At 44.9% G+C, this 24,579-nt stretch overlaps 1 protein-coding gene across 3 annotated transcripts in view; it reads left to right on the top strand.

Annotated features, from left to right (window-relative positions):
* The window catches only part of LOC145515802 (uncharacterized), a 230,318-nt gene that overhangs the window by 28,835 nt on the left and 176,904 nt on the right, over positions 1–24,579 (top strand). The window contains exons 1-9 of one of the 3 annotated variants that reach the window (XR_014061019.1): positions 12,122–13,263; positions 13,360–13,598; positions 13,914–14,050; positions 16,006–16,094; positions 17,282–17,641; positions 18,479–18,612; positions 18,770–18,847; positions 19,823–20,043; positions 22,271–22,452. Coding sequence is in view for 2 of the 3 variants with exons in the window: in XM_081517153.1 (XP_081373279.1) it covers positions 18,479–18,612; positions 18,770–18,847 (212 nt within the window). In the remaining variant the exon portion in view is untranslated. Of the gene's footprint in view, positions 1–12,121; positions 13,264–13,359; positions 13,599–13,913; positions 14,051–16,005; positions 16,095–17,281; positions 17,642–18,478; positions 18,613–18,769; positions 18,848–19,822; positions 20,044–22,270; positions 22,453–24,579 lie in introns of those variants that run through there. The other 2 variants (XM_081517153.1, XM_081517154.1) reach the window with 2 other exon arrangements.

Raw genomic sequence — 24,579 nt, 5'->3', positions numbered from 1 at the left:
TGTGTGAACATACCTGCCTTAATATGGCAAGTTCACTTATCAAAAGAGAGTGAAGGGAACATTCTGAGAAGAGGCTAGAGGGTAGTTTGCTGATAGCAACCTGAGTTATAGAGAAGAAATGGGCTTTGAGGGGTTTGGAAAGGGTTGTTCAGACTGGCAGTGAGAGCTCAGGTAAAGTTTGGGGTCAAGAGACTGAACCACAATGGGTCGGCCCTGAAAGTCTCTAGGCTGAGGGAGGACAACTGGGAATATGGTGAAGAGGATGGGCTAGGAAAGGCATACCAGCACTGCTTGGTATGTGGCTCTCTGTAGCTAGGTGACAGGGTAGGTTTTCTTTTATAATTCCTTCCAGCTTTCTCCAGGTAAAAGTGTGTGGTGGGGAATGAGGATGCCAAGAAAAGAAACAAAGCTTGGTCTCCCCTGTACCACCATAGCTGGTGTCAGAGCTGAGATTGTAGGGAAAGGGTGGTGAGTTTTTATTCCTGCCTGTGCCCAGCAGCATAGAGACGTCCAGAACAAACCCAGGACCAGACAATGCATTCCTCACACAGCTCACTTGCTTTGCCTTTCTGTGGCCTATGGGGTGGGGAGTCATATGGATTTTGAGGGATTCTGGGGCAGGAGTTGGATAGAGACTGTCAGGCAGAGACCTCAGTCTGAGACTGGCACCTGCTGACCAAGGAATGAGCACAATAGCACAGGAATCCAATCCCGCACCCCCGCGACCCTCCCCCCGACCCCTGCCAAGGGGGCGGGATGGATGGGGACCCTGGTGAAACCCTGAAGAGGCTGCCCCTGGGAGCAGTTTGTTTTGAAGTTTGGGCCTCAGCCGTCTTGCCAGTCTGACTGTATCTACAGCCTTTGCAGGAAGCAGCAGAATAGGGACTTTGTTGTTCCAGCGTCTTGCGTCAGGCTCCTGAGGGGATCCAAGAGTGTAATCACATACACATACAAGTTCAACACACAAAGCACACCTTCTATAAGAGATGTTGTGTCAAGGCTTTTACACACCCAGCTGAAACCCTGCCTGGGTGAGGACACCAGGCAGAGTGTGGTCATGAGGAGTTCAGGGGCAGTGACTGAGAGGAGCACAAGGCCACCAGGAACCTGTTAAAGAGTGAACTTCAGATTTTCCCTTCCAGAAAAGGAGTGCTGACCGGGGCCAGCACCTCTGTCGTCCCTGCTGAACTCCACCAATGATCATAAAGTTGGCTGACCCAGGCTGCTGGTCTGTTGGCTGGGTACTGTCTTGATCTCTGTGGTTTGCTTCAGCTGCTAGTTTCCGTAAGCAGCTCTTTATCCCTTCTCAGCCCAGATTTTGATGTAGGCGAGTTGACATTCTTCCTTCCCTTCCCAACTTTTGTGTGATCTTCTAGAAAAACATTTTTAACTTTAAAATAGAAAAGTTATTGCATCAGTGTACATCTGTAGTAGCAGTGTGTTAATTCCTACTCTCTCTATAGCACCAATAAATAGCTGGTATTATAACTCTTTCTGATATTAGTCACTGGTAGGGAGATGTGCAATGGTATCTCACTGTGCTTTCAATTTGATTTTACTGATATATTGAGCACTTCATACATTTACTGATAATTTTGTGAAATGCCAGTGGAAATATTTTATCCATTTACGTATTGCATTTTCTTACTTTCCCCCCTCTAATTGACTAATTAGAACCCATAGCTCTTTTTGTATTCTGGATAAGAGACCTTGGTTGATTATTTGTTGAAAATATCTTTCCCAACACAATGAATTACCTTTTTACTTCCTTAATGATATTTTAATAAACCCAAGTTTAAAATTTAATATAATTGAATTTATCATGGCTATCCCATAAGGTCAGGGTTGTGTGTATGTGTGTGTGTGTGTTTTTTTTAAATCTTGTTATTCCCAAAGTTATAAAAATATTCTTTTATATAATTTCTAAAGACTTTAATTGTTTTGCTTTTCCCATTGAGGTCTATAATACATATAGTATTAAATTTTGTGTGCGGTTGTGAGGTAGGAGTCCAATTACTTTTTCATGTAGAAATTTTATTTTCCTGGTACCAATAGGAAAATTTCATCACTTTCCCACTGCTTTTCAAGTGCTGTCTTTATCAAAAAATGAGAGTGCTGGGACTTCTCTTGTGGTACAGTGGTTAAGAATCTGCCTTTCCATTTTTCACAGAACTAGAAAAAAAATTTCACAGTTTGTATAGAAATAAAAAAGACCCTGAATAGCTAAAGCAATCTTGAGAAAGAAGAATAGAGCTGGAGGAATCAACCTTCCTGACTTCAGACTATACTACTACAAAGCTACAGTCCTCAAGACAGTATGGTATTGTTACAAAAACAGAAATATAGACCAATGGAACAAGATAGAATGCCCAGAGATAAACCCACGCACCTATGGGCACCTTATCTTTGACAAAGGAGGCAAGAATAAATACTGGAGAAAAGATAGTCTTTTCAATAAGTGGTGCTGGGAGAACTGGACTGCTGCATGTAAAAGAAGGAAATTAGAACACTTCCTAACACCATAAACAAAGATAAACTCAAAATGGATTAAAGACCTAAATGTAAGACCAGAAATTATAAAACTCTTAGAGGAAAACCTAGGCAGAACACTCTTTGACATATATCACAGGAAGATCCTCTGTGACCCACCTTCTAGAGTAATGGAAATTAAAAACAAAAATCAGTTCAGTTCAGTCACTCAGTCATGTCCGACTCTTTGCAACCCCATGGACTGCAGCACGCCAGGCTTCCTTGTCCATCACCAACACCTGAAGCTTGCTCAAACTCATGTCCATCGAGTCGCTGATGCCATCCAACTGCCTCATCCTCTGTAATCCCATTCTTCTCCTGCCTTCAGTCTTGCCCAGCATCAGGGTCTTTTCCAATGAGTCAGTTCTTCACATTAGGTGGCCAAAGTATTGGAGTTTCAGCTTCAGTATCAGTCCTTCCAATGAATATTCAGGACTGATTTCCTTTAGGATTAGCTGATTTGATCTTCTTGCAGTCCAAGGGACTCTCAAGAGTCTTCTCCAACACCACAGTCCAAAAGCATCAATTCTTCGGTGCTCAGCTTTCTTTATAGTCCAACTCTCACATCCATACATGACTACTGGGAAAAACCATAGCTTTGACTAAATGGACCTTTGTCAGCAAAGTAATGTCTCTACTTCTTAATAGGTTGGTCATAGCTTTTCTTCCATGGAGCAAACGTCTTTTAATTTCATGGCTGCAGTCACCATCTGCAGTGATTTTGGAGCCCCCCCAAATAAAGTCTGTCACTGTTTCCATTGTTTCCCCATCTATTTGCCATGGAGTGATGGGACCGGGTGCCATGATCTTTGTTTTTTGAATGTTGAGTTTTAACTAAAATGAACTGGAATGGGCGAATTTAATTCAGGTGACCATTATATCTACTACTGTGGGCAAGAATCCTTTAGAAGAAATGGAGTACCCCTCATAGTCAACAAAGGAGTCCGAAATGCAGTATTTGGGCAGTCTCAAAAATGACAGAATGATCTTGGTTCATTTCCAAGGCAAATCATTCAACATCACAGAAATCCAAGTCTATGCCCCAACTAGTAATGCTGAAGCTGAAGTTGAATGGTTCTATGAAGACCTATGAGACCTTCTAGAACTAACGCCCAGAAAAGGTGTCCTTTTCATCATAGGGGACTGGAATGCAAAAGCAGGAAGTCAAGAGATACCTGGAGTAACAGGCAAATTTGGCCTTGGAGAACAAAATGAAGTGGTGTAAAGGCTACCAGTTTTGCCAAGAGAACGCACTCGTCATAGCAAACACCCTCTCCCAACAACACAAGAGAAGACTCCACACATGGACATCACCAGATGCTCAGCACTGAAATCAGATTGATTATATTTTTTGTAGCCAAAGATGGAGAAGTTCTATACAGTCAGCAAAAACAAGACCGAGAGCTGACTGTGGCTCAGATCATAAACTCCTTATTGCCAAATTCAGATTTAAATTGAAGAAAGTAAGGAAAACCACTAAACCATTCAGGTATGACCTAAATCAAATCCCTTATGATTATACAGTGGAAGTGACAAATAGATTCAAGGGATTAGATCTAATAGAGTGCCTGAACAACTATGGATGGAGGTTCATGACATTATACAGGAGGCAGTGATCAAAAAACAAAAATAAGTGGGACTTAAACTCCAAAGCTTTTGCACAGCAAAGGAAACTATAAACAAAGTGAAAAGACAACCTTCAGAATGGGGGAAAATAATAGCAAATGAAACAACTGACAAAGGATTAATCTCCAGAATACGCAAGCAACTCATGCAGCTCAATATCAGAAAAACGAACAACCCAGTCAAAAAGTGGGCAGAAAGCACTGCCACTCTCCTCGCTGATCCTCTCTGCCCCCATCAGCTTTTCTCTGTCCTCATAAGACACAGGGAAAACATTGGATGTAAATTTTGAAAAGCAGCTTTTACTAAAGTCCCATAAGGATGTCTGAATTGTTTCTGTCACACAACTGAACGGCCTTTTTCTTGCTCAAATTGATATTCTTATTTTAGGCTAGTTTTGATTTTCAGCTCGTTTTTATTATTTCTAATTCAGATATCTATAATAACTTTTCAGAAATCTTTTCGACAATAAAATTTGTACCCCAGGTTAAAAAAAAAAAAAGTGAGCAGGCAAAATACCTAAACAGACATTTCTCCAACAAAGACATCCCGATGGCTAATAAACACATGAAAATATGCTCAACATTGCTCATTAGAGAAATGCGAATCAAAACTACAATGAGCTCTCACCTCATTCTGGTCAGAATGGCCATCATCAAAAAAAAAATCTATAAACAATAAATGCTAGAGAGGGTGTGGAGAAAAGGGAACCCTCTTGCAGTGTTGGTGGGAATATAAATTGATTCAGCCACTATGGAGAACAGTATAGAGATTTCCTTAAAAAACCAAGAATAAATCTACCAAATGACCAAGCAACCCCACTACTAGGCATGTATTCTGAGGAAACCATAACTGAAAAATACACATGTACTCCAGTGTTCATTGCAGCACTATTTACCGTAGCCAGGACATGGAAGCAACCTAGATGTCCATTGACAGATGAATGGATAAAGAAGTTGTGGTACATATATACAATGGAATACTACTCAACCATAAAAAGGAATGCATTTGAGTGAGTTCTAATGAGTTGGATGAACCTAGAGCCTGTTACACAGAGTGAAGTGTCAAAAAGAGAAAAACAAATATAGTACATTAACACATATATATGGAATATAGAAAGACAGTACTAATGAAACTATTTGCAGGGCAGCAGTGGAGACGCAGACATAGAAAACAGACTTGTGGACACGGTAGGGGAAGGAGACGGTAGGACAAATTGAAAGAGTAGCATGGAAACATACATTACCATATGTAATAGCCAGTGGGAATTTGCTGAATGACTTTGAGCTCAAACTGGTAATCTCTGACAACCTAGAGGAGTGGGATGGGTTGGGAGGTGGGAGAAAGGTTTAGGAGGGAGGGGACATATGTATAACTATGGCTGATTCATGTATGGCAGAAATTAACACTATATTGTAAAGCAATTATCCTCCAATTAAAAATAAATAATTTAAAAGAAAAAAAAAGAATCTGCCTTCCAATGCAGGGGACATGGGTTCTATCCCTGGTCAGGGAATTAAGAGCCCACATGTCGCAGGGCAGCTAAGCCCACGTGCTGCAATTACTGAGTGCATGAGCTGTAGAGCCCATGCTCTGCAACTATAGAAAGCCCATGTATCACAACGAAGACCCAGCACAGCCAAAATTTTAAAATATTTTATATTAAAATATTTTATCTGTAGATTCTTTTGGACTTACATACATATATCTAATACCTGTTTGTTTTTTCCTTTCCAATCTGCATAGATTATTTCTTCTCTTGCTTTACTGCATCTGTAGGATCTGCGGGTGTGTGTTAGTTGCTTAATCATGTCTGACTCTTTGTGACCGCATGGACTGTATCCTGCCAGGTTCCTCTGTCCATGGGATTTTCCAGGCAAGGATAACTGGAGTGGGTTGCCATTTCTTCCTCCAGGGGATCTTAACCAACCCAGGGATCGAAACTGCATCTCCTGTGTCTTCTGCATTGGCAGGCAGATTCTTTACCACTGTGACACCTGGGAACTCCCTAAGAATACTGGAGTGGGTTGCCATTTCCTTCTCCAGAGGATCTTTCTGTCCTAAGGATTGAATCCAGGTTTCCTACATTGCAGGCAGATTCTTTACTGACTGAGCTACCAACCTAATTTGTATACCTTTTATTTATTTTTCTTGTCCGTTTGCTGTGGCTAAGACTTCCAATACTATGCTGAACTAAAGTGGTGAGACTGGACATTCTTGTCTTGTTTCTGAATTTAGTGGGAATGCTTTCAGCTTTTCAACATTGATTATTATGTTGGGTGTTGATTTGTTGCAAATGGTTTTTATTATTGTTGGGCTATGTTACCTTTATACCCACTTTTTGTTGTTTAGTTTCTAAGTCATGTCTGACTGTTTACCCACTTTGGTGAATTTTTTTTTTTATATTAATTTATTTATTTTAGTTGGAGGCTAATTACTTTACAATATTCTGGTGGCTTTTGCCATACATTGAAATGAATCAGCCATGGGTTTACATGTGTTCCCCATCCTGAACCCCCCTCCCACCTCTCTCCCCATCCCATCTCTCTGGGTCATCCCATTGCACCAGCCCTGAGCACTTGTCTCATGCATCAAACCTGGACTGGCGTTCTGTTTCACATGTGATAATATACATGTTTCAATGCTATTCTCTCAGATTGGATGTTGAATTTTGTCACATGCTTTCTGTCTACTGAGATTACAATGTTTTTGTCTTTCCTTTTGTTACTATGATATATTGATTGATTTGCATGTGTTGACTTTTAAAAAATTATTTGTTTATTTTTGGCTGCTCTGCGTCTTCATTGCTGCATGCAAGTTTTCTTAGTTGCAGCAAGTGGGGGCTACTGTTTGTTGCAGTGTGCAGGCTTCTCATTGTGGTGGCTTTTCTAGTTTCAGAGCACAGGCTCTAGGTGTGCAGTCTTCAGTAGTTGCAGCACATGGGCTCAGTACTTGTGGCTCACAGGCTCTGGAGCTTGCAGGCTTAAATTGTTGTCAGATACAGGCTCAGTAGTTGTGGCTTTTTGGGCTCTAGGGCACAAGCTCAGTAGTTAGAGCGCACAGGCTCTAAACTAGAGAGTTGCTCTGTGGCATGTGGGGAATCTTCCTGGACCAGGACTTGAACCCGTGTCCTCTGTATTGGCAGACAGATTCTTATCCGCTATCTTCTTATCCACCAAGGAAGTACTGATTTGCATATGTTGATTTTCTTTGTGATCCTAGAATGAATCAAACTTGATTGTGGTATATGATCCTTTTTTATTTTTTTAATGTATCATAGGATTCAATTACTAATATTTTGTTGAGGATTTTTACATCTATATTCATCAAAGATACTGGCCTGTAATTTTCTTTTTCTGTAGTGTCTTTGTCTGGTTTTGGTATTAAAGTGATAGTGACTTCAGAGGATAAATTTGGAATTTGGATAAATTTCCCTCCTCTTCAGTTTGTTGGAATAGTTTGAGAAGGATGAGTATAAGTTATTTTTGTAATGTTTGGTAGATTTCCCCAGCAAAGCCATCCAGTCCTGGCCTTTTGTTTGCAGGGACTTCTTTTTTTAAAAATTACAGATTCTATTTTACTTCTGCTGATTGGTCTGTTCAAATTATCAGTTTCTTCTTGACTCACTCTTGGCAGGCTGTATGCTTCTAGAAACTTGTCCATTTCTTCTAGGTTGTCCAATTTTTTGGCATATAGTAGTCTCATGATTTTTTGTATTTCTGTGGTATCATTTTTTTTTCTCTTTCATTTCTTATTTTGTGTATTTGGATCCTTTCTCTTTTCTTCTTGATGATCCTGGCTCGAGGTTTGTTGATTTTGTTTATCTTTTAAAAAAAACAGCTCTTGGTTTTATTGGCCTTTTCTATTGTTTTTTTTTTTTTAATTTCTATTTTATTTGTTTCCTCTCTGATCTTTATTATTTTCATCTTTATGTTGACTTTAGGTTTTGTTTGTTCTTATTTGTCTAATTCTTTAAGGTGTTAAGTTGTTTAATTCAGATTTTTCTTGTTTGTTTAGGACAACTTGATTACTGTGAATTTCTGTCTTAGAACTGTTACAGCTGCCACAGTTTTCATACCGTTGTGGTCAGAAAAGATGCCTGACATAATTCCTATCCTTTAAAATTTGTTGAGGCTAGTTTTGTGAACTAGTATGTGGTCTGACCTAGAGAATGTTCCATACTTAAGAAGAATGTGTACTTTGGCATCTTTGGCATCTTTTGGATATAGTGTCTTGTAGATACCAATTAAGTCCAACTGGTCTGTTGTGTCATTTAGGATTTCTGTTGCTTTTATTTATGTTAGTGTTTGTTTTGTATATTTAGGTACTCCTATACTGGGTGCATGTACATCAACAAGTACAATATCCTCTTCTTGTATTGATCCCTTTATCATTCTACAATGTCCTTTGTCTTTTTATGGCCATTGTGTTAAAGTTTATTTTGTCTGCTATGAGTATCACTACCTCTGCTTTCTTGTCAATTTCATTTGCATGAAGTATCTTTTTCATTCCCTTAGTTTAAGTCCTTGTGTGTCTTTCCCCTGCATTGAGTCTCTTGTAGACAGCATATTATAGGTTCTTGTTTTTTAATTCAGTCTGACAATCTGTGTCTTTTGATTGGAACATTTAGACCATTGATGTTTAAAGCAGTTATTGATAAACATGTACTTATTGCCATTTTAAATCTGTTTTCCAGTTGTTTTTGTAGTTCTTCTTTGTTCATTTCTCCTTTTTTCTTTTTCCTTTTGTGATTTGATGATGATCTTTTGTTATATGCTTGAGTTCAAAGGAACTCAAGTTTTTGTGTTTTTGTGAATCTGTTGTATGTTTTTGATTTGCAGTTACCATGGAATTCAAGTATGTTGACCCATAGCTATATCCACTTGCTTTAAACTGATAGTCCTATAAGGTCAAACATACGCTAAAAGATCTACATTTTATTCTCCCCTTCCCCATATTTTTTGTCTTTTATGTTCTATTTTACATCTTCATGCTTATCCTTTTACTGTAGATTTTTGGGCTCAAAAATCACTGCAGATGGTGATTGCAGCCATGAAATTAAAAGATGCTTACTCCTTGGAAGGAAAGTTATGACCAACCTAGACAGCATATTTAAAAGCAGAGACATTACTTTGCCAACAAAGGTCCGTCTAGTCAAGGCTATGGTTTTTCCAGTAGTCATGTATGGTTGTGAGAGTTGGACTGTGAAGAAATCTGAGTGCCGAAGAATTGATGCTTTTGAACTGTGGTGTTGGAGAAGAGTCTTGAGAGTCCCTTGGACTGCAAGGAGATCCAACCAGCCATCCTAAAGGAGATCCGCCCTGGGTGTTCATTGGAAGGACTGATGCTGAAGCTGAGACTCCAATACTTTGGCTACCTCACGCGAAGAGTTGACTCATTGGAAAAGACTCTGATGCTGGGAAGGATTGGGGGCAGGAGGAAAAGGGGACGACAGAGGATGAGATGGCTGGATGGCATCACTGACTCGATGGACATGGGTTTGGGTAAACTCTGGGAGCTGGTGGTGGACAGGGAGGCCTGGCGTGCTGAGATTCATGGGTCGCAAAGAGTCAGACACGACTGAGCGACTGAACTGAGATGATAGCTATAACCACTTAGATGAATTTTTGAATTTTTTTTTTTTTGGCCTTGCAGCTTGTGAGATCTTATTTCCCCAATCAGTGATTGAACCCAGGCCATGGCAGTGAAAGTGCTGAACTTTACTGGCTTGTTTAAGTGATCTTCAGTCCTTTTGTGTGTTTGCCTTTCCTATTGTGATTTGCCATTTCCTGGAAATTCTAGCCTCTTTTCTATTTGTAGACAATCTGTCATTGTTTCACTGTAAGTTTAGTATTGCTGAATTCTTTTAGTTTTTGCTTGTTTGAGAAATTCGTTATCTCTCCTTCTATTGTAAATGATAATCTTGCTGGGCACAGTATGTTAGGTTGTAGGTTTCTCCCTTTCAGGACTTTGAATGTATCATGCTACTCCCTCCAGACTGCAAGGTTTCTGCAGAGAAATCAGCTAGTAGGCTTTATGGGGTTTCTCTTATAATTGATTTTTTATTTTTCTCTTCATTGTTGTTGTTTAGTCACTAAGTTATATCTGACTCTTTGCAGTCCTATGGTCTATAGCCTGCCAGGCTCCTCTGTCCATGGATTTCCCAGGCAAGAAGACTGGAGTAGATTGCTGTTTCCTTTTCCAGGGATCGAACCTGTATCTCCTGCTTTGGCAGGCAGATTCTTTACTGCTGAGCCACCAGGGAAGCCCCTAGCTTACATTTGTGCCATTCAAATTACTTACCTTTTGAATACAGTCACTTTTGAACCATGAAATCCTCCAGGGTCCCTGATCTTACCATTACCTCATGCTGCCTCTCTAGTTTCTTTTTTGAAGGATGAAGGTGTTCTATGAATAAAAGAGGTGGGGAAAAGGGTTAGAGATTTCAGTGATTCCACATATAAATTTCACACCAGTGGCTTCTTTTCAGCTCTGCAACTTTATTTACTCTTATCCACTACACTGCCCATTGCCTCCGAAGCGCAGAACTCCTTGAAAGTAAAGAAAAACTGGCTCTGATTTGTTAGATAAAGCTTTCTCTGCCTGTGCTCACCACATCTTTCTCTGCTTTCTGTTCTCTGAAGATATGTTATATTTAGTCATCTGGTGATAACCCCATATTGTTCTCTTTGTCTTAGTAGAATTATACTTTTAAATCTTGCTTTATATTTAAAATTATACTTTTAAATTCCTAATACTGTCTTTTTCAGTGTTTTGAGAAGGAAAGAGGAACTGGATATTTATTTTTCACATTTTTTCCAAGTTGAAGTGTTCAGTCAGTATGCAGGTAGAATGTTTTGTAAGCATGTATTGCATACCACACAGCTGTGTACCATATTGCACCATTGTGCAAAGTTTCCCTGGACATTTAATCAGCGAGAAGTCTGCCTTGATTTATTATTCCTGGCCTCTCCTCAGGATCTCTCTTAGTTTGGGGCTCCCTCAGTAATCTTGGATTTTTCTCTCATTTTTTCCCCTGGACAACTAGACCAAAATGATTCAGGTATCTCTCTGATTTATTATTATTCCTTCCATGCCTCTCCTGAAACAGTGCAGAATGGGCTAGCCCCTCATGGATTGGGCGTGAAAGATACTCCTGAGTCTGGGCCAGCCCTGTGTGTCTTCTCAGAGCTGCCTTTGTGGTGGAAGCAGTGATAATTTGAATCTGGGCTTGTCCTGCTATCATCAGCAGGGCCTCTTCACCTGACTGTGATGTGTTGCCCAGGCCAGTTTCTGTGCCCCTGCTGCCCAAATACTTGGTGCTATGTGCATCTCTGCAGGCTTTACAAGTGGGGGCCATTTGTCTAGCCAAGTAGCCAATTTGCAGTTATCTCAGTAATCTGGGAATGGACATGATGCATCCATATGTGTGTTTTCTATGGTGTCCTTCACAGTGAAACTTGTGTTTCTGTCAACTCTTTCCTGTGCTGAGCACCCCTCAGGATCTGCTGAGCTGTGTGCCTTCCTCAGGTACCCTCTTGGGGCACATAAGGGAACATCTGACCCTTCCAGATGTGAACCCCTTCAGATGCCTGGATTTCAAGCCCTGGCTGGATATCCTGTGTTCTGAGTCCATGAGCATGGCCAGCCTAAGGATGAGGGTAGATATGTCATAGCTTTAGAAAGTAGTCAGTGTTATACAATATTTTAAAAAAGGAATTGAATATAAACTTCCAGGTTAGATGGTAACAGTGAAACAGTGCATTTATCCATGCAGCTCTTCGTTGCATTCATGTCCTCCACTATTGCTTGATTTTGGGGGTTTTCCTTTTTGGGGGCTTGTCTCAGTCCTGTTATTTCTAGCCTGGCACCCAGAGCTTGCTCCCATCTCTCTCTGACTTTCTGGCTCCCAGGACTTGATCAGTGGAGCGATGTGTGCTTCTGCCTGGATTCCCACATGGATTCCTGTGGGCTGGGATAGGGGTGCACCCTCAAAACACCTTGTCAGGACAGTTTGGGAATATCTCAGTGCAAGGTCTATAGGGAAATACACAGACAAAGAGCATCTCCCTCCCCGACCCAGGTTCCTGTTCTCTGTGTAGGGTGGTGATGCCTCCAAAGTGTCAACTATGGTATCCCTCTCCCTTCCTCTTGCTGCCTTCACTGAGCATCCTCCTCTTGAATTCTTGTCCTTCCTGATCAGGCAGGTGGACATAGGATACTATGAGACTTTGTGTTCCCAAAAAACGAAACCCATACACAGGAACTTGGGGGCAGGTAGGTAATTAGGAAGGTGATATCAGGTGCTTAAGTGAGGACCTAAGGACAGTGAACACCAAAGTGAGGAAGGCCAAGGAAGTGGGCAGGTGGGGCCCTAGGCCAGTGGGTTTGAGAGAGAGTGTGGAGCTCACCTCTGAGGAAACCCACCAGCAGTCAAGGAAGCTGGCGTCTGTAGTGTCTGAGGGTTGCCCTGTGGCCATGAATCCCCACATTTTCCACTGAGCCTACCAGTGGTTCAGGAAGCGCCCAGGTGTTGAAGAAATCCACCAAGCAGGTAGGGGAGATGCTGGTGTTTGAGGAGGGAAGTGTCTGCAGTGGGGGATTATCCCACAGCTGCAGGTGAACTCAGGTTGGCCTAGGTGGAGGTGAGGTGGGGCTTCTATGATCTCAGAGGGAGATTCATGTGAGAATCAGAGATCAAAAGCCACAAGTTTTTGACATTTACCTTCTCACCTCTGTGAGGTTTCGATATCAGACAGAAAAGAATTTGGGAGAAATCACATGCTGCCTTTTCTTCTAGCCCCAGATTAGATAAGGGTGCTGTGGATCACAGGAAGGCAGGGAGAGGGGAGGGGGCAGGTGGACAGTAGGGAGGTGTCTCCCCAGCAGCCTCAGGGAATTCTCTGCAGGAGAGCACAAGCCAAGAGATGGACTGTGTCCCTCCCAGGAGGACCAACTGCCCCTCACTTGTATTCACCACATCCTTGTATGGGTCCCTGTCACACCTGTACAGTCACTGCAGAGTAAGCTACATCTTTATCCAAGACATTGTAAGATGCACTCAACTCATCTGGGTGGCAACTGTCCTTTCAGAAGGCCTGGAGCTTTTAGGTCAGTTGGGTGACGGTGGGGTGGAATACACATCCTGGGTCAGATGAGAAAGGTCCCTGCCCCAGGCCCAGCTCACACCCACTCAACTCACCTTAGCTCCCACAGAGGCAAGTCTCCATCTTAGAAGAGCCCCCAGCCAGAGCCTGGTGGCGGTGGAGTGGTGGGCAGAGACAAGGACCTGGTGTCACTCTGGGCAAGGAGACTTCCGCCATGTTGCCCAGGGCCCCCCCTCCACAGGGAGAAGCAGCCGCTCTGGATCACGCTGGGGACCTGTCCTAAGCCCTCTCACCGTGAGGACCTTAAGAGAGTCCCCGTCCTAAACCCAGCCCTGTGGGGTAAGCCCAGCAGACTCTTTTCTGAGGGGGAGCTGTTGGGTGGAAGAAGCTCTTAGAGATGACGTGGGGTCAGGCAAAGAAGAATGAGACAGCATGAGCATGGGGCCCGGTTTGTGTGCAGGCAGCAGAGAAACAGGAGGAGCGAGAAGCCCTAGGTCCCTGGACGTCCACTCTGAGTGTGAGACCCAACTCAGTGTGTTTATGCGGAAGCAGCTGAGTCCACAACTAGCAGGTTGGATTTAGGATAAACTGAGGCCCAAGGAGTGATGGAGTTCAGCATGTGAAACTTGACCCTTTGTTCTTTCTCTCTGTCAGGTTTTTAGGACTGGGGCTCTTTCTTACCCATTATTTTACTTTGGTCTCACTCCAGCCTTGGAGAATGGAGTTAGTTTGATTTTGTTAATGGGAACCAGAGGCCCAAAGAAGGGCAGGAATACGTGCACAGTCACACGGTGAGTTAGCCGAGCTTGTCTACCCAGCATGGACGGGTGGGGGAAGCTGTGTCTTTTTTAGCAGGTGCTTTACCCACTCTGAGCTTCAGATTCTCCCTTTAAGATGATGATGATTACTCCTACCCGTCAAAGTTGCTGGGAGGCCTAAATTTGGTGGCTGATGCTCATGACCTGTCTTCTGGTGACAGAAGTGATCAGACACTCTGACTGATATAAAGATCACCAACCCTACCTATGCCAAAGCCTTTGACTGTGTGAATCACAATAAACTGTGGAAAATTCTGAAAGAGATGGGAATACCAGGCCACCTGACCTGCCTCATGAGAAACCTGTATGCAGGTCAGGAAGCAACAGTTAGAACTGGACATGGAACAACAGACTGGTTCCAAATAGAAAAAGGAGTGCGTCAAGGCTGTATATTGTCACCCTGCTTATTTAACTTAGATGCAGAGTACAGCATGAGAAACGCTGGCGTGGATGAAGCACAAGCTGGAATCAAGATTGCCGGGAGAAATATCAATAACCTCAGATATGCAGATGTCACCACCCTCATGGCAGAAAGTAAAGAGGAACTAAAAAACCTCTTGATGAAAGTGAGAGAGGAGAGTGAAAAAGTTGGCTTAAAACTCAACATTCAGAAAACTAGAATCATGGCATCTGGTTCCATCACCTCACGGGAAATGGATGGAGAACAGGAGAAACAGTGTCAGACTTTATTTTGGGGGGCTCCAAAATCACTGCAGATGGTGATTGCAGCTATGAAATTAAAATATGCTTACTCCTTGGAAGGAAAGTTATGGCCAAACTAGACAGCATATTAAAAGCAGAGACATTACTCTGCCCACAAAGGTCCATCTAGTCAAGGCTATGGTTTTTCCGGTACTCATGTATGGATGTGAGAGTTGGACAGTGAAGAAAGCTGAGTGCCGAAGAATTGATGATTTTGAGCTGTGGTGTTGGAGAAGACTCTTGAGAGTCCTTTGGACTGCAAGGAGATCCAATCAATCCATCCTAAAGGAGATCACTCCTGGGTGTTCATTGGAAGGACTGTTGTTGAAGCTGAGACTCCAATACTTTGGCCACTGCATGTGAAGAGTTGACTCATTGGAAAAGACCCTGATGCTGGGAAGGATTGGGGGCAGGAGGAGAAGGGGATGACAGAGGATGAGATGGCTGGATGGCATCACCGACTTGATGGACATGAGTTTGGGTGAACTCCAGGAATTGGTGATGGACAGGGAGGCCTGGCGTGCTGCGGTTCATGGGGTCCCAATGAGTCGGACACAACTGAGCAACTGAACTGCACTGAACCCTACCCCCATGTACTGAATTTGTGGAGAAGCATCTGACAGCTCTGAAATCCAGCTGCAGTGGGAAGGCACACTAGTGGTCTCCACTGTGGTCATGTCCTCCCTCCCCCCACATCCAAAGCCCAATATCCAGTGAGTAAGCACTCTCCTATGAACTGAAAGGCTTTTTATTGCTGGAATCCTATAATCAGACACCTGGATGTGGCAGGTTGCTTACATGACTTAGGGATCAGGCGAGTGGCTTCCTTGGGTTCCTGGCAGGGACAACTCCATCAACAGAGAGAACTTGAGTATATCTTATTCTGTAAAAGAAGAATCAGTTCTAATGAGGTGGATGAAGCATGTAAACCCATGGATGATTCATGTCAATGTATGGCAAAAACCACTACAATTTGTAAAGTAATTAGCCTCCAATTAAAATAAATAAATTAAAAAAATAAAAAAAAATAAAGTACACATCCTACGCAAAAAAAGAAAAGAAACCTGGTGAGGCCTCAAATGGACATGACAGTTAACTGCACTGAACTCAGGGGAGGGACCTGGCGGCTTGTTTAGAGGGAGGCCTCTGGATGTGAGTAAGTAAGGGTAGATATGTCCCAGTGAGTCTTCCTCCAATGGAACAGAGATTGTGGGGTCTCCCTGCAGGGCTGAAGGCAGTCTTTTGTGATAGAAAGGGGGACATTGCTGAGGACCATCTGGCAGGGCTCCAGAGTGACTCCTGGAAGTCTTCAGGGGTGAGTTGATCCCTGTCTGCTTCCTCCCTCTGGCCCTTGGACACTTAGAGCTGAAACAGCAGCTTGTTCCACCACCTCTATGGCAGCAGAGAAAGGATTCACCCTGATCCTCAACTCTGGGCATCCCAGGCCTGGGGAGGGCAGGAGGGCAGCTTTTGGAAGCAGCCTCCTCTTAGAGCATGTGTGACATAATGGCCCTTTGGGATCCAGGGAACAAAGACAAATGTGGGGTTTAGGTGAGATGGAGTAGGGACTTGAAGCACCTGATGTTTGGAGGAGGGAAAGACTCAATGGGAATGGACTGCAGCAGAGTCAGGTTCCTGTGCTGGAGAGGCTGGAGTCAGGGAGGCCAGTGCTGAGGGCCTAACTCCAAAGGCAGGTGGTGTCACAGAGTCAGGAGGGCCTGGAGGGTCCCAGGCCTGTGCCCAGGCAGAGCTGAGCAGTCAGGGCCAGCTCAGGAGCTCCAGGGCTGGACTGAGTCTTCCTCCATGATCATTTCCCACCCTGTGTGTATCAGCCACATCCTCTCTACATCCTCATTCATGAGGATCTTTTTGCTCCCAGCTTGCCGGGGAAGGGCCAGGGTGGAGAGGATATGATCCCCCCACTTCCCAGTGCCCTGAGCAGACCCCTGACACCCTGCCCCCTCTAAAGGCCCCACAGACCCCACACAGGCACATTCACACACAGCCTGACCCACCAGAGCGCTCAGAGCATTCTGTTTATCCTCCGCTGTCAACTTCTCATCAACACAGCTCTTCAGAGTATCGGCAATTTCCAGTACATCAGGGTTTTGGTTATACTTTTCAACTTGTTCAAGATAGGCCTCATGGCTTCCCGATATGAACAGGTCAACAGTGTCCCTCAAGGCTGGGCAGATGTCATCACACTCTGAAACAGAAAGAGAAGGGGACACTCCCTGAAAGGCACACATCAGAACACACTGTTCCCTTCCCCCTCCCGACATGCTCCGTGCTGCCCCGGGAAGGTGTCAGAAAGCTTGGGGAGCCCGGGTCCCAGCCACTCACTTCCACCCGCGATGAGGAGCCAGGCAGCGCAGAGCAGCAGGAGAGCTCCAGCCCGCGTCATGGTGCCGGTGGCAGGTGCTCCCTACTCACCTGGAGCCCTTTTATACCTGTGCTTGTCCTCACCCCAGGGGGCCTGTGTCAGATGCTTCCTTTTTTCAGGAGATTCTGCCAGGCCACAGTGTGAAAGTGCCCGGGACTGCACAGGAGGAGCTGTGTGTGTTGGCAAGATGCTAGTCCTTGAGTCCACAGAGGGCACTGGTTCAATGTCCTCCCCACTGGAGGGCTGTGACGAAGCGGCAGCTGACACAGGAATCTTAACAACTGAAAATCTCCAGGTTGACCAAAAAGTGCAGAAGTGCTCCCAGATCAGGCCTCCTGAATGCTGGCCTGTGACAGGCTGTCAGAACAACATGTGACCTTGAAGACAGGCTGGTGTGGACCTTACGGGTCCTCACGAAGCTCAGTGCTTAGCAAATGGTCTCACAGGGAGTAAATTCCAGGCAAAGCCCTGAGTCCCTGGTGAGGCTCTCTGGTGGCTCCTGCCCTTCTGTTATCACCATGTCCTTGATCTTGTCAGTGGCCTTTGTTTGGCCACTTCCCTGAATAAGTATATGGAACCTGGAAAGCTCTTCTATATGGTGGCCCAGAAATTTCTAGTTTTCTCTTGACCAGTCCTGCCAACTGGTGATTTTGATAGAACATCATTCTATACAGGATTATTCTTTACAACGTCTTTTTTTTTTTTCATTTAACTTTTTCATTTGTATTGAAGTATAGCGGATTAACTGTTTTATGGTAGTTTCAGGTGGACAACAAAGAGACTCACCCATATATATATACACATGTATCTATTCCTTCCCAAACTGCCCTCCCATCCAGGCTGCCGCATAACATTGAGCAAATTTCCCTGTGCTGTACAATTGGTCCTTATTGATAATCTATTTTAAATATAGCATTGTGGACCTGTCCATGCTGAAATTCCTAATTATCATTTCCCCTCATCCTTACTCAAGGCAACCATAAGTTCATTCTCTGTCAGTCTATTTCTGTTTTGTAAATTAGTTCATCTGTATCATGTCTTTTTAGATTCCTCATATAAAAGATATTGTAAGATATTTCTGCTTCTCAGTCTCACATTCTTCACTTAGTATGACAATCTTTAGGTACATCCATTTTCTGCAACTCTTTCTAGTCTTGAGTGTCTCTATACTGTCCCCCCCCCATCTCCTCTCCAGAGCTCCCACTTAAAGAAAAGCGAGGCCCCTTCTAGGCCACAATCTCTGGGCCAGTTGCACAACCAGCCCTGCACTGCTGCTGCCTCTGTGAACTTATCCCTGCCTTTCTCTCCTCCCTCAGAGCCTCCTGTCTGCTTCTTGACCTGACCAAGTGTGCTCCTGCAGCAGGGCCTCTGCACGTGGAGCCCTCCCAGCCTGGAGGGCTCTTCCTCCAGTGGCTGCATGATTCATTCCCTCATCCTCAGGTGTCTTCAGGTATCACAGGGCACAGATTTCCCCGGACTATTGAGCCCTCATATCAAAGCGTGCTGCCCTCTGCTCCTCCCCCCAAGGCCCTCTGTCTTCTCCCCCTGCTTCATCTTTGCCCAGAGTGCCTCTTCCCGTGGGGTCACTGTCTTTCACTCCCTCTTAGGTGATGAAGAGCTGCAGGAGAGCGAGAGCTGTGCTGTGTGCTGCTGCATCCCAGGACTAGGAGAGGGCCCAGCATTCGGTAGATGGTGCACAATGTTTGTTAGAATAATAGCAGGAACATTCCATTTCTTGAGATGATAAGCAAGAATATCTTTAATTCTACTTACTCTGGATGCCTTTATGACTATTGCCTGGAAATAATTACATATGGTAAAGGTTTAAAATGTTTGATAAGTCATAATCACGTAGTTTTTTGCTGGAGGCATCTGACTGGCCTTTGCCTGAGTCACCTGTGGCGGATTAAGGTTTCATGAAAGCCTGATCTGAATTTGGGACACAAAGATGTGACCACATTCAGAACCCTATGCCAAATAGGATTCACATCCGGTAACTGCTCTTGGCAAAGAGGCACCAAGGACTGAGATGCAGTGTCAGTACTGACCTCTGTGGAGCCCCTCCTCGCCATGGCTCCTGCTGCCAGGGGACCATCCCTCTGAAGGTCACCCCACAAGGGGCTCAGGGGGCTGCAGGTGTGTCTCAGAGGTTCCTGGGCAGGAAGGTGAACACCACAAGGCCCAGGCTGCACATGCTGGCTCTTTGTCTGTGGGGGCAGGACTTCCATGTTGTGGGACCCCTGCCCATGGATCCTGTGCCTCCTGTCCTTCAGAAGACACTGCCCCCAGTGCCCTCCACAGCTCTGTGAGGAGAGAAGCCAGGGTCTGGAGTGCTGAGTAACACAGGTGACTGCTATGGATCCAGCCCAATGCCCTTCCGAGGGTGCCACAGGATCCTCTGAGACATCCCCAGATCAGGGGGACATTTGGTGACATCAGAGTGAAGAGCTGGTCAGAGTCAATAGAGGAATGCCACTGATGTGGCCCTTTACTTGTGCAAGTTTTTTTAAAATTAATTTTTAATTTGAGAACTTTTTATTTATTGAAAAGTTGCAAATATTTCTCAAAACTGAGAAACAACATTAGAAAATTACTACTAACTAACCTCATACTTTATTTGGATTTCACCTGGTTGTCCATTAATGTCTCCTCCATTCCAGGATACAATCCACAACCCATACTCACTGCATTTATTGTCATGTGTCCCCATTGTCCTCTGCTCTGTGGATTACTCGTTCTCTACTGGTCTGTCATGGCCTTGACAGTCATGAGGAGGATTGTCCAGGGATGGTAGGAGGCCTCCAAGCTGAGTTTGTCTGCTGCTGTTCTCATAATGTCCAGTGGTGTTCAGACTTTGTGGTTTGAGGAAGACACCACACAGGTGAAGCACCTTTCCTGTCACCTCACATTAGGGTACACATGACAGCTGTGTGTCTTACCAGTGGGAATATTAGCCTTGATTAGTTGATTAGTAATGTGTTTATCTGGTTTCTGCACTGTTTTCCCCTTCCCCTCCTGTTTCCTTTGGAGGTGAGTTAATAAGTCTAGCCCGCACTTGAGGTGGCAGAACAGTTAAGTTTGCCTCCTAGAGGGGATACTCTACCTGTGATATTCAGGATGTTTCTGTATGGAATTGTCTCCTCTCCCACATTTATTTAGTTTCATTTATTTTAGTTTATTAATGGTTTAAGTGTGCTAGGTCTTGGTTGCGACTTGTGGATTTTTTCTTTGCAGAGCACAGGCTTTCTAGTTGCAGTGGGATGCTTCTAGTTGCCCCAGGGCATGTGGGATCTTAGTTCCCCAACCAGGGATTGAACCAACTTCCATTGCACAGGAGGGCATCTAGGGAAATCCCTGTTTATTTATTTAATAATTTCTTCATATCAGTTGAACTCACAGATATTACTTTATACTTTGGGTTAGTGTCTAATACTCTTATTTATTTTGTCTGTCAAACTGTTTCCAGTTTAGCCATTGGGAGCTTCTCAGACTTCCTTCAAGAGTTTTCAAGGTCAATCTCATTTTGTTTGTACCAACAAACTGCTTTCCTCGCCTGGAAGGTTGAGTTTGGCTCTTGAGAGTTGTCACACATGGAGTCCCACCTCTGGTGGACCCAGCAGTCTGGGTCTTAGAGCTCCCATCCCCTGTGTCCTGTAGGGTTGTGAACCTCATAGGGTCTCGGATACAGGAGACAAACTGCACAACCCCACAGCTGCTCACTGATGTTTCTGGATAGACTGCAGTCCAAACACCTCTTGAGACCAGGTTCACAGACAGAAGAGGGTGGGACAGCCAGGAAAAGGGGCAAGCTGGAGCCACTAGGGGTCCAGAATGTGCCAGGACTTGCTCTCTTAATGCCCAGAGGAAAGCTGGTGGAGTTATCCAATATTACAGAATTACCAGCGCCTGGGAAAACCCACATGTCTTCAGGTTATGAGTTCCCAGGTTGGAATGATTTGGAGCCCAAGGCTGCTGTCTACCCGTACTCAGGGCCCAGTGTAGAGACTGCAGCTGTTAAGATATTTGGGGGCTGCAGGAAGGCCCAGCTCTTCATTCTTATCTCCAGGACTTGGGGGAAAAAGGAAGGATTCTGGATGACCTTTTCTCTACCTGACAGTGGTGTAGATCTGTCCTTGGCCCTCCTGTGATTCCATCTGCTCAGTCTGGGAGAGTGCTGCACCTGGGAACCAGGATGGTCTGGGGGAAGGATGACCAGGAAAACAGATGATGGTTGGGGCTGGGACATCAAAGCACTTTCCTTCAAATGGAGTCACTGAGAAATGTCAGTTCCACTTGATCTTTGGCAAAGATACCCCCACATGTTCTCCAGGAGCTCTGCTCTCAGAGTAGGAAGGGCTTCCACTGTAAACACCCCAAGGGCCTAGGGAGCCACCTGTGCCAGGAGCCTTGCCACAGGCCTGTGTTCCTCTGGGAGGGGTTTGGGCTGGGCTCAGGGATCTAGAGGTTTATAAAGTGACAGAAACCCTGCCCTGAGCAGAGCACTCCAGCCGCCGCCACGATGAAGGGAGCACTGCTTCTGCTGGCCTTGCTGGTGACCAGAGAGCTGACCTTTGAGACGCATGAGGGTAGGAAGGAGAGTCCAGATGGTCCTCCTGATCCTTGCCCAGTGCCGTCTCACTGCATCCTTCCCAGTCCTGTCCAAGCCACTTCTAGGGGGAGATTCTGAGGGCAGCTGTCTGATCAGTGCCCAGGAGTCCTGCACAAACTTCTTGAGGCTTTCAGTCTTTGAATGGAGGGGGTGGTGTGGAGTTAGAAGGGTCATTAGCTGTGCACACCCTGGGGGATGCTTTGTTGGGTGTAGTGGTGCTCACTGGAAGGGTGGAAGCTGGCTGATATGCCTGGGGACGGTGGTCAAGGGCAGAGGAGTCTCCAGAGCTCGCCCCTCTTGCTGCTCCCTCTGCTGGGAGTGCCTCATTGGGAAGGTTTTCTGTCTGGGATGTAAGCAGTCGTGGGTGAGGGCGGATCTGGAAGCTTTGGGAGATGAGTCTGGAAGCTTTGAATGTGTGAGTTCCTATCAAGTGGTGGGAAACAGGAACCTCCTACTCTGGTTATTCTTTTGATGAGGTGTTTTCTGTCTGTGTCTTCAGCCGAAGCCTGCCCTATGTTTAGTGCAGCGTTTAACTCGATGGCCCTTGGAAGCAAAACATTGTTGAACTCAACGCTCAGTTTGGTCGATGCTACTGATGCAGAAAAGGAAGCTATAGGAAGAATCCAGGATTGCTTCAATGAGGCGGGATTTGATGACAAACTGTTAAATATAAAAAGCATGGTAATTTACTCCTCTCACCCCTACCCTGCCCTGCCCACTAATATGCATAGTGCAGTATGCCACATGGTAATAGATCATGCAGTCATGGGATATGTGGCAGACAAGAGCTATAAACAAAAAAGCACATAAACCTTTGCTCCACCCTGCAGCACCTGTAATATGCAAGCACAGTCCACCTGCATGTCCAGCCTCTTCTGCTACCGAACATGCCTGTGTTATGCCAATCAGCTCGCACACAATAGGGGACAGGCGTCAGTGCAGTAGGTCAAGTATGTTAACTCATGTGTTTTTTCCTCAGTGTGAGGGGCTAGCATTGGAGGAGTAGAGTTTTATTCTTGGCAGGAAAGGAAGCATTCAGCTCCCACACCTGAAGGAGTAATATCAGCTTCCTTTTAGGAATATTGTAAAGGAGCCCCTACCTTAAGAGTCTCTTTCCAGGATGAGATTCTCTAGGTTTGTAAGGTTTATGACTTATCGCCACTTCACTTCATCTTTTTCCCACTCTGATGGCCATTGCTCTGGCTCAGAACCACGTTTCCACCGACATGGTCTCTGCCTACAAGCCTGATTTCCACTGTGGTGTTTTGGTGCCTGAAACTACTGAGGAGGCTCCTAGGTCTTGTGGCTTCTCACCTGAGCTAGCAATGTATCTCCTGAAGTATTCTTTTTCTTTCCTCTTTGTTATTTTCATAAGTATTGGAGATTTTGAATAGTCTGTCTCAGCGTATTTTCCTCAAGTTGTTGATTTTTCAAAATGAGAGGTTTTCCAGGCACAGATTTTCCTGCACTAATATGAGCACACAGGGCACATGGGGTTGTTTATGACACCTGCATGCACAGCGCATCCACCCAGCACACCTGACAGAAGAGGATCAGGTGCAGGAGGTGTGACCCAAACCCAGACACCAGCCCCTTGCTCCTCCTCAGGACCAGCCCCTGCTGTGCCCTGCTGACCCTTGTTATCTCCTCCCCTCCCTGGCATGGTTGGTGGCTCTGTCTCCCTCCTGACACCTGTGTCTGGGCTGTTAGGGAGCAATCCTCCCCTTGGTGCCTGCTGGCAACCCCCTCTCCAGTGGTGGGTTTGTGGGCAAAGATTCTTTCTGGGGATGGGGCTGAATCCCTGAGGGTAAGGTGTGAGGTGATCCTGGGGAGACAGGATAGCCCAGCTGTGGGCTCAGGTCCTGTCTTTCCTCCTTCTCCTCCCTTCTAGATTTCCATCATCTTGAGTGAGGATTGCAGTGACTATGTATTGTCCTCTGTGGTGGATACTCTTTTAGGATTAATCCTCAGTGTGACGTCTTTGGCGAGATAATCTTTGCCAGGGATGCCTGGTCAGCGCTTGATCTACCTGCCTTATTCTCCTTCTCAACTAAAGCTGGAATCCAGACACCTGTTTCACGTAATATGGTCTCTGTCAAGCTGACTCTAATAAAATAACTGCAGTTTTGCTCAGTGTGCCCAGTGTGCGTGTGCTGTGGGAACGATGTGAGGCAGGAGATCTTGGGAGATGGTGAGGAGAAGTGACACATGTAATCATTGAGAGCGTGGGGACCAGGGTCAGACAGGACGAGGATAAACCTGGGACTGTGGACAAGTTTGTTGTAACTTTCTCAAGTCATTCTGTTATCTGCTAAACTTGGATTGTGTGTCAAGATTAAGCAGAGTAACATACATATTACTCCTGATGTCCAGTTAGGGTTAAATGAATGTATTGTTTTTAACGTTTGAGGGATAAAAGTGTTGTCTGTAGGCACTGATAGCATGTCTCCCATTCTGGCCTTTAGCACAGTGACACATCCTCTAGTCCTTTTAATGTTTCTCTGGTTATTGATGGGTGACTCAGGACATGACTTAAGCAGGCCTGTCACAGATCCTCTCTTTCTCCCAGTGACATTTGCCATTTTTTTGCTTCTTAGGTGGATGTCTTCTGAGGATCCTGACATTTCATTGGGCACACTAGTACCTCTGCTGTTTGTGGTCCTACCATGGGGGTCAGGACGCCCATGAGGTCTTAGAACAGGAAGATGGGAGTGGGTGGAAGAAGCTACCCCAGTGGGAATGTTTTTACCGTGGAAACAGCTCATGCTGTGAAGTGTGAATTGCAGGATGTGCCACATGGGCACATGT

This window comes from Giraffa tippelskirchi, chromosome 7 (assembly GCF_054371585.1).
Source record: "Giraffa tippelskirchi isolate mGirTip1 chromosome 7, T2T-mGirTip1v1.2.pri, whole genome shotgun sequence".
Classification (NCBI taxonomy): domain Eukaryota; kingdom Metazoa; phylum Chordata; class Mammalia; order Artiodactyla; family Giraffidae; genus Giraffa; species Giraffa tippelskirchi.
Note: the sequence above shows the minus strand (reverse complement) of the source record. Positions and strands in the feature narration are given on the sequence as shown.